Source organism: Cynara cardunculus, assembly GCF_001531365.2.
Source record: "Cynara cardunculus var. scolymus isolate 2C chromosome LG 11, CcrdV1, whole genome shotgun sequence".
Taxonomy (NCBI): Eukaryota; Viridiplantae; Streptophyta; class Magnoliopsida; order Asterales; family Asteraceae; genus Cynara; species Cynara cardunculus.
Genome location: NC_037538.1, coordinates 15527526 through 15536031, shown reverse-complemented (window position 1 = coordinate 15536031; position 8506 = coordinate 15527526). Strand labels below are relative to the sequence as shown.

Genomic DNA, 8506 nt, shown 5'->3' with positions numbered 1-8506 from the left:
TTATGATGAGGTGTCACTTTATAAATTAGTTAGAAATCTTTATAGTGAAGGTTTATTTCTAGATAATTTCAAAAGTTGACATTAATTTTAAAAATTGTGTTAAAAATTATATCGTAATGGATGGTCTTAGGGAGAAAGATAAGAAAGAATCTTCACTCTTGAATCAATCATAATTGAAGATCTTCACTAGATTAACATTCAACAATAACAGGAACCACTAGATCAATTCCCTTCTATCGCTAATTCATATGATATAAAACACTGGTAACTAATAATTTTCAACAATACCACTTCAGAAATAAGGGTATAATTGTCAATTTTTACCAAGTCAGCACATGAAATAAAACATTTTGGTAAACAACACATTCAGTCAGCACTTACCTCTTACCTCAACCAGCACTTGATCAAAAACTTTGGTAAACAACCCCTAAGCCATGGCATAACTAAATGAGACAAAATTGATAAATTACTAAACTACCCATGTCAAATTTAAACCTAAAACCTAGCATATTCTTAGAGTCTGCGGCTAAGTGTTAACGGTCTAGACACCAACAAAATATTTTATGCCTAGTTTTTTGGTAACCGTCGGTGTCCGGACCAGCTTGCATGCAACTCAACTAATCTCATGTGGTCCTGAAGATAACAGTCAGAAAAATCCACAGTAGTCATAATGCCAAGTAACGTTAACATCCAACGAGGAGGATAATGTTTATAAAAACGACGATTCCGCCTTTGCACAAATCCCGGAAGGGATTGATCCTTGATCTGAAGAAGAAGAAGATGAACAATCAATCTCTTGTTTTACCTCGAGAGTTGCAGAACCGAGGATAACTGCATTGGCATGGTCCTTTTCTGACCTACAGAAAACATGTGAAAATAATAAGATTTTGTTACATCACTTCTACTATCATAACGACAACGAGTATGACGATGGAAGACCCTTTTTCATTTTCGAAGCCAAAACACAACATGGTCCAGTTAGAGCGGTGTAAACTCGATCACAAAGAGAGACATTTCATCATGACTGAAAATTTTGTCCAGCGGGGGAGAAGAAACCAAGAGACGAGATGAAAAATAGAGTGCAAAGAGGATGGATTTACATTTTCTTTCCTCGTTAGGGTAGAGGTAAGGGCGGCATGCAGTCATACACCCTACCCACAGATCATATTTCGTGTGAGATTTACTGGGTTTGTTTGGTTTGGTTTAAAAAATATGGATTTACAAGACCATTTTCACCAAGACACCAAAATGTCACCTGCAAATCTTCTCACCATGTAGAATTGTTTCCAGATTATTTCAGCCATTACAATATTTTAAACAGATAATACCGTTTTATTTTTTACTTTTTTATAGCAAAAGCTAACGAGTTGGGAGGACACGATGTAAGTAAAGAAATGCAGCAGAGGCTTATCGTTGACATACCTTTCGAAATGTGAAGGATACTCTTTTTGAACCCCTTCTAATCATAGTGTCCTTCACCATATCAACCTACCAAACAAATTCAATGAAACTCCACCCTCCATCGAGAAAAATATCGAAAAACTAAGGCCATGCTTGGCAAACATTAGCTAGCTTATTCTTAAGCTTATTAAAAAAAACCGTCTATGGCTGGTCATAAGTTAGCTTACGAGCCATCTTATAAACTAACTTTAAAAAAAAAAACTACTTCAAGTAGCATTTCAACAAGCTCCAGGGGTTTTCTTCCACTTTCTTCCAATTATTTTTTCAACATGTCGTTTTAGGTCATTTTACATTGTCATCTATTAGCTACATACATTTTACCAAACATGACTAGTTTGTCAGCAGGTTGATCTTATTATCAACTAATAGCTAGCTTGATTCTCAATTGACTATGACAACCAACAATCTCATGACCAAATACTTATATATTAGAATATCATAAGAAAACACAAATAATAGAAAGAACTGAAAGCCTGCAAAATTGTACCTTATGGTGTGGAATATAGTGCTGCCAAGCATATCTTCCCTCTCCTGAAAGCAAGAGCATTGATCGAGGGGGAAGATAAATGGCCCTCCTTACAAAACTTGAGGTATTATCAGAACTCTCTGTATCTCTATCACTAACAGAAGCACTACTGATGTCTGAGTACCCTCGGAACTCCATAATGCAAGGTCCTGATAACGAAAGGCTGTAAATTGAGCCCTCAAATGCTGAATGGGTATCTATATGTGGGGATAAACCCACACCTGCTGGGTATTCATTAACCTGCACCAAAATAAATGGGAAAGGGAATAAGACAAGTTAATTACAAAAAATGGAAATAGAAGGGACTAATACAAATACTTTGGCTTTCCAGTTGGTCAATCAAGCAATCCTACTCTCAATTTAGTTAAGGGAGGTCTTTTAACTTTAAAAAAACTCAGTTATCATATTTTGTGAAATAAACAAAGAAAAAAAACTCAGTTATCATATTTTGTGAAATAAACAAAGAGGTACATGATTCAAAATGGTCTTTATGTCCCCAAAATTTGTTTTTTTAATCAAAACGAGACGATTGTCGTCTAATGCTTAATCACATTGCAGGACCAATTACAGATCCTCATGCATCCAACAGACTGGCATCTTGACAAAATCCTTGAAAGATTCAAAGCAATTTTATCAGCATCAAGAAGGGATGATAGATATCTATGCTCCAGCTTGAAGAGTGTTAGTTTATGTTGATGATCATTATGTATAATCAGGATTCCATATTGTATACCTTTTGGTTCACATGCCCACTTTTTGTGCTCTATAATATAGAGGGACTTCCCTGAGTCAAACCTTACAACATTAAAAATTAGAATAAATGGTATATTTATTTGTTGTTTTCCATCCCTTAACTAAGCATCGTCAGATTTTTACATTTGTTTAACTTCATACTTCCAAAGATAAAGGTAACATGGTATTCTAGCAGATCCTCTGTTTGCATTGATTAATAAAATGCTGGCCTCAAATTTCACCATAAGGGCAAACTAAACATTGTGGAATATCGCAGGCAACTGACGCCCAGATGTCATATACATATAATTTGGGAATTTCACAACGAATGGTGTTTGTGAAAGCTTTACTCACCCCACCGCAAGGAAACCATATATATACTATTATGTAAGGTCAACCAGGAGTTGGGGGGGGGGGGGGGATCTTACACGGGTTTGTGTGTGATTAGAGCTTCCACAAGCTCTATTCGCTGTGTGGGATTCTAAAGATGTTATTTTCCAATGCATATAGATCATCAATTTTAACATGTTCATCAATAAATATTACCGTCAACTGGTCTAATGATACATCTGCAGCCTCATCAAGCTTCTTAAACAGAGGGACTTTTTCAAGTATGCAGGCAACAAATGATGGAAGATCACCCAGTTGCTGTTGTGTGTTAACATTTCTTATCTGCACCAGAAAAGACAAAACGCATGATTTGATCATACTGGATCTTTCTAGTTCCTGTCAGCAATTCAAGCAAAACAACCAAAGAAACCATGCACGCCCATCTTTTAATTTATAATTTTTTTAAGACAGTTCACCCCCATAACACAATGACTAAAACAATGATGATAATGATAAAACCTAGCCCACAAATGTCATGATAATCTTTCTGACAAATGTTAAGCTGCAACCATATCCATGTTACTTGTGTATATTGGTATGTGATGAGAGAGAAATCAAACAGATGAGAACTTTTAAGCAACTGAAGAATAGGGTTGGGTTCCGGTGAGAATGGAAGTTATGATGAGAAGAGTAAGAAGGGATCTCCACCCTTGGATCAATCCTAATTGAAGATCAACACTAATGCGGTGCACCGAGATGCACCGGATCAATTCCCGTGATAAGCACAATTCATGGGGTGGAGGTGAGATTAAAAAGTGATCAAGGGTCCAGATCCCTTCTTACGCTTCTCACCTTAACTCCTATTCTCTCCATCTTGAAGATTATCCAACAAAGAGTTGTTTAAGATCCAAAATGCTGAACTTGGGCTGTGCCATTTAGAACTCACATCATAGCAGAACTCGTAACCATAGTGTTGAACCCTTCTCTTTGCAAGACTATGCCAAGGCCTAGCATCAACTGCAGCAAGCAGTTGCTGAAAATGTAAAAAAAGGAAAAAAGAAATATGATTTTGATTTAACACACAAGAAGCAAAAAACATTTAGGATGCAGTATCCTAATTTACTAAGACAGCTAAAGTGAATAGTAAACAAACGTTATATATACAAAGCAGAGATCCATCACCTCCTCTTCTTGAGCTGAAACAAAGTCATGAATCAAGTAGATGCCAGGAATATTCAATTCTGATGCTCCTAAAGAAACCTGAACTGAATCGGTAGCTACAGCCTATCAACAAAAGAGGCCAAGTTTAAGAAATACTGCAACAAAATAGTTAGTTCTGATTTCCACAATAGTATTATCAGCAGGAAGGAGTCAGCTTCTATATATGAAAAATAAGATCATTTGCATGCATATAGGTCAATCACCATGAATTATAGACAGATGGCAACTAGACCCCCTTCTTAATAGAATAATATGGCAATCAACTAACTTCCTACTTTTTCCTTTCTTAAAGATAATGATGTAAGTTCAGTGGTCAGCATAAGTTTGCTCTTGTTAATAGAAGATAGTAGTTTAATTTTATTTTTCTTCCAGGGAATATGTAAATGTAAGGTGATGACATAAATTCATATATCAAAAATAGGTAAATCAGTTAGATGTGGTTAACTCATTTACATGTGGTTCATGGCATCACCAAATTGCATCAGTGGTAAATTGTAAAAATCTGAAAATGCCACAGCTAAAACCCAAATTCAAACGGAAAAGAAGCACATAATCATCTGAGCATCAGTGTTTGGTACACTAATAACTAATACCTGGCATAGTGGTCGTTGTACAGAATAGCAAATGTGCAAAGAACGACCTCCAAGATCAGGACATGGATGTCGGTTCAATGCCTCAAGTGCTGCTTGAGCAGAACTCTCATCATGGTAAGAGACGATAACACGGCAGCCACTCTCATCAGCAGGATATACTCCTTTAACGATTCCATACGAGCTGAATGCTGATGCAATAGAAGCTAAAGTAAGTCCAACAGCTGGACCGCAGTTAGCGACATAAAGGTTAGAACTTAACTCGTCATGGCCTCCCTTAGGGCGTGTAAATTTTGGTAAACCCATTATGTATATTCTACGAAAGGCTGCAACCAATTTAGAACAGAACTTAGTTTTCCTTTAACTGAAACTATATAAAAAGGCAAAGCAGATATTTATAGCAATCCTTGGTTAATATACAAACAATATCATCATTTCGAACTAAATTCATAACATCATCATAAAAGAAATCAATCTGATATACTCTGATAATAAAGACACATGTTTCTATTGCCTTGAAAGTTGTGTTCTAGATTTAAGAAATGCAGCCAAGTCATCAAAAAAATTACACATATTTATGAAAGCTAATAATTCTGTCTTCTATACTTTCCAAATATGTGATTCCAGGAATATCATATGCGTTTGGAGGAACAACTTATAAAAGGACATTAATCATATATATTATTTAGAAATTCATAAGTTCAGGACAGCCAGGCACATCCTGAAGTTGTTAAACTAGTTTGAAGCCGGTTGATTAGAGGTCTAAATATTATATACTAGTCATCAAATGTGAAACATGTTATATAGCTGAAGATGCTTTTAATTCTCTTTCGGATATGTGAATATTTACTAATAGAGAGGTTACCATTTTAAGTGTTTTTGGCTCCCTTACATAAGGTTGGACCGTTGAAGTTGAGTTTTATTTGTTACAGAAGAAAATAAAGTTGCTAGGTTGCACCTCTTTTGTCATTTTTATGTCTTGAATACACACATATAAACTTCTCTTTATTGTCACTTAATCACATACATGGGCTTGTCAGCTTTAATGTACAATTTCTAAGATCCAATGCCTTGTCCTTTATCGATTGTAAGGTTCACTCACAGCAATGTTCCACAAATTCTAACATTTAATGTGTTGATACAATACATGTCTGTGAATTGAGATGATTGTACTCTTTCAAAATTTCCATCTTGATAGCTTGTGATATCCACCATCCGACTTATACAATGCTGCGAGTGTCAGTGTGTCACCCGATCCAACAAAATAGTTCACATGCAAGACTTTACTAGCACACTTCCATGACGGTGTGTCAGTGTCAGACTCTAATACCAACCAAGTTGTTGATCTGGGATATGATGGACAAAGGAACTTCATTCTTACCTACAGTACACCAAACCCTTGCTAAAAATGAAGAGACACTTAACATATCAATCCACTATTCGATACAACCCACTAGTTATCTCACTTAAACCCAGCCACAAGGTACTGTTGCACAATTATGTACCCCCTCATTTGTTCATCCACTAATATCTTATCCACAACATTACCTCTTTCATTTCACACTCTTCCAATTCTCAATCACCAACACTAGACTTGCACGTAATTAACCATTTACTTTGCAGAAGGAACCACTAACTACAACTTCCATACAATAAAGTGTAAAGTGGTCGGCTATGAAACCAACTATATTGGTTGTCATCATACCAAGAATGCTATGAGCTGGAGTCAAAAAATCATGACAACAGGATACGCTTTCACACTGGCAACACTAGCTTTTGCTGTAACAACACAAAGCAGCAGAGAACATCAGTGGCACTCAACAATTCTGGTTAATAAGGTTACTAGGAGATCTACAAGACTACAACAACCCAATTTCAACTCTTTTGAGTGAAAACAGAAGGATAAGTAGCCATTAGAGTTTAGAGCTTTACTTTGATCCCTTTTTCTTAGAACAGCACTTTTCATCTTCTCTAGAGGCAGAGGTTTAACAAGGAATAACACTTTTCATCTTCTCTAGAAACAGAGATTTAGCAAAAAACAACACTTTTCATCTTCTCTGGAGACAGAGGTTTAACAAGGGTTCAGTTTAGTGTGCTTGATTTTTTCGCTAGGTATTTACAAGTTTTTGTTGTATGTGTCATGTTACAGGTTTTATGGCTTAGATAGCCCTTTTTGTATATACTTGCACAACTACATCCTTTACTCTCTCAAGAAAGAGAAAATAGATATATGATTTGAGAAAATAAACAAAATAAAGGAGTGTCCTCTTGTGGCCCCAAATCAATACAATCAAGTCATTTGTAACCATGATAAAGAGCAAATAAGCAACCAGAAATGTTGCAATTTTTTACAGGACAATCTGAAATATAGAAGTCCCCAATTCGCTGGGTACTCCTGGAGTATTTTTTATCACCATAAAGCTATCTAAGTATGCCATCTGGGACTCAAGCCAGGCTAATAGCATCATATCTTTTTGTGGAAAAGGAATCCAATTTGTTCCTCTTCCTTGATTAGATTCACATTCTAAGGACACATGCGACTAGATTTTGTGAACTTAGGTGCGTATCTTTACTTTTCACAAGATTGTGAAACTGAGTTGTGCATTGCATCAGTGAAATGTATCTCCGATTGATTGGCAGTAAAATTGGAATCTCAATCTCGGGTATAGGGTCTCAAAATGACGAAAAGAAATCAAACAGTTACCAGAAAGCTCTAGGGAATGAAGCTCAATGCTAATGGTACCACTTCCCCTCGTAGGGATTTCGATCAAAACCCCTAAAAACAAAATGAATTCCAGTTCAAAATAAATTAAAATATGTGCAAGTAATTCGAAACGAATAAGCTTATGAGAGAATGACAAACCTAGAGACGCCGACGTTGTCAAATGAAATTCTCAGTGATTTGCAGAGGCACTCCAGACGTCGGTCGTTCTCCCTCACACCGGTAATATCTCCAACGCCGTGTTCTGGAATTTGGAAAGAAAACGAAAGAAAGTGTTTATTGGTGGGAAGGAATAAACGAACCCAAATGGTATAGTTAGGCTTATTGTTTGCCAGGCTTGTTTGCTAAGCTGGTTTGGTTTGTTTATTTATGGCTTATTCACATAAAACATGGTTTAATTGTACAAATGAAAATGATGTGTTGTCTTCATTTAGCCACAAAAATGACATATCTACTCTTTATTTAAAGCATCGTCTCCTTCCCATATGAGACACCACATCTCCGGCTTCTTTATAGTTTTTCGTTTTGATGTTCAAATAATTAATATTGGGGGGTAAATCGGTCATTTATGTTATTCAGACTGTGGGTTCGGATAAAAAAAAATAAACAAGAACATCCATTTTCCAGACAGACAAATTTATCTATACATGACTTAATAGAAAATTTAGTAAACAACCCCAATCTGAAGTAAAATTCAGTATGTAATCGAGTTGTAAAATTTTCAAAAATCGTAGGTATGAAGTTAGAATTAGGTTACGATCATTTGAACTCAATCTGATATTTTTTTTATTTGTTGGATTTAATATGGTTGTTAAATCTTTGTTAACATGTATGTTAGACAATTACGCCACCATGTACCCTCTTCATATACATATATTTTCAATTTTTTCTCCATCACTGTATAACTCTTTCGTGTATATGTTC

General features: G+C 35.8%; 1 protein-coding gene across 5 annotated transcripts; it reads right to left on the bottom strand.

Annotated features, from left to right (window-relative positions):
• Positions 1-302: 302 nt before the first annotated feature.
• Positions 303-7856, bottom strand: LOC112520698 (alkylated DNA repair protein ALKBH8 homolog). Of its 5 annotated transcripts, none has more exons than XM_025129170.1 (10): positions 7724-7856; positions 7565-7636; positions 5123-5186; positions 4864-5051; positions 4232-4333; positions 3996-4082; positions 3266-3391; positions 1949-2227; positions 1423-1488; positions 303-857 (listed from the first exon to the last, which is right to left on the bottom strand). In XM_025129170.1, exons 3-10 carry the CDS (start codon positions 5127-5129, stop codon positions 789-791), a joined length of 924 nt encoding a protein of 307 aa, XP_024984938.1. In that variant the 5' UTR covers positions 5130-5186; positions 7565-7636; positions 7724-7856; the 3' UTR covers positions 303-788. The 5 variants fall into 5 exon arrangements, with proteins under 5 accessions (XP_024984938.1, XP_024984935.1, XP_024984934.1 ...); XM_025129167.1 differs by adding an exon at positions 6566-6639 and having other exon boundaries at positions 4864-5186; positions 7724-7828; XM_025129166.1 differs by having other exon boundaries at positions 4864-5186; positions 7724-7828.
• Positions 7857-8506: the final 650 nt, after the last annotated feature.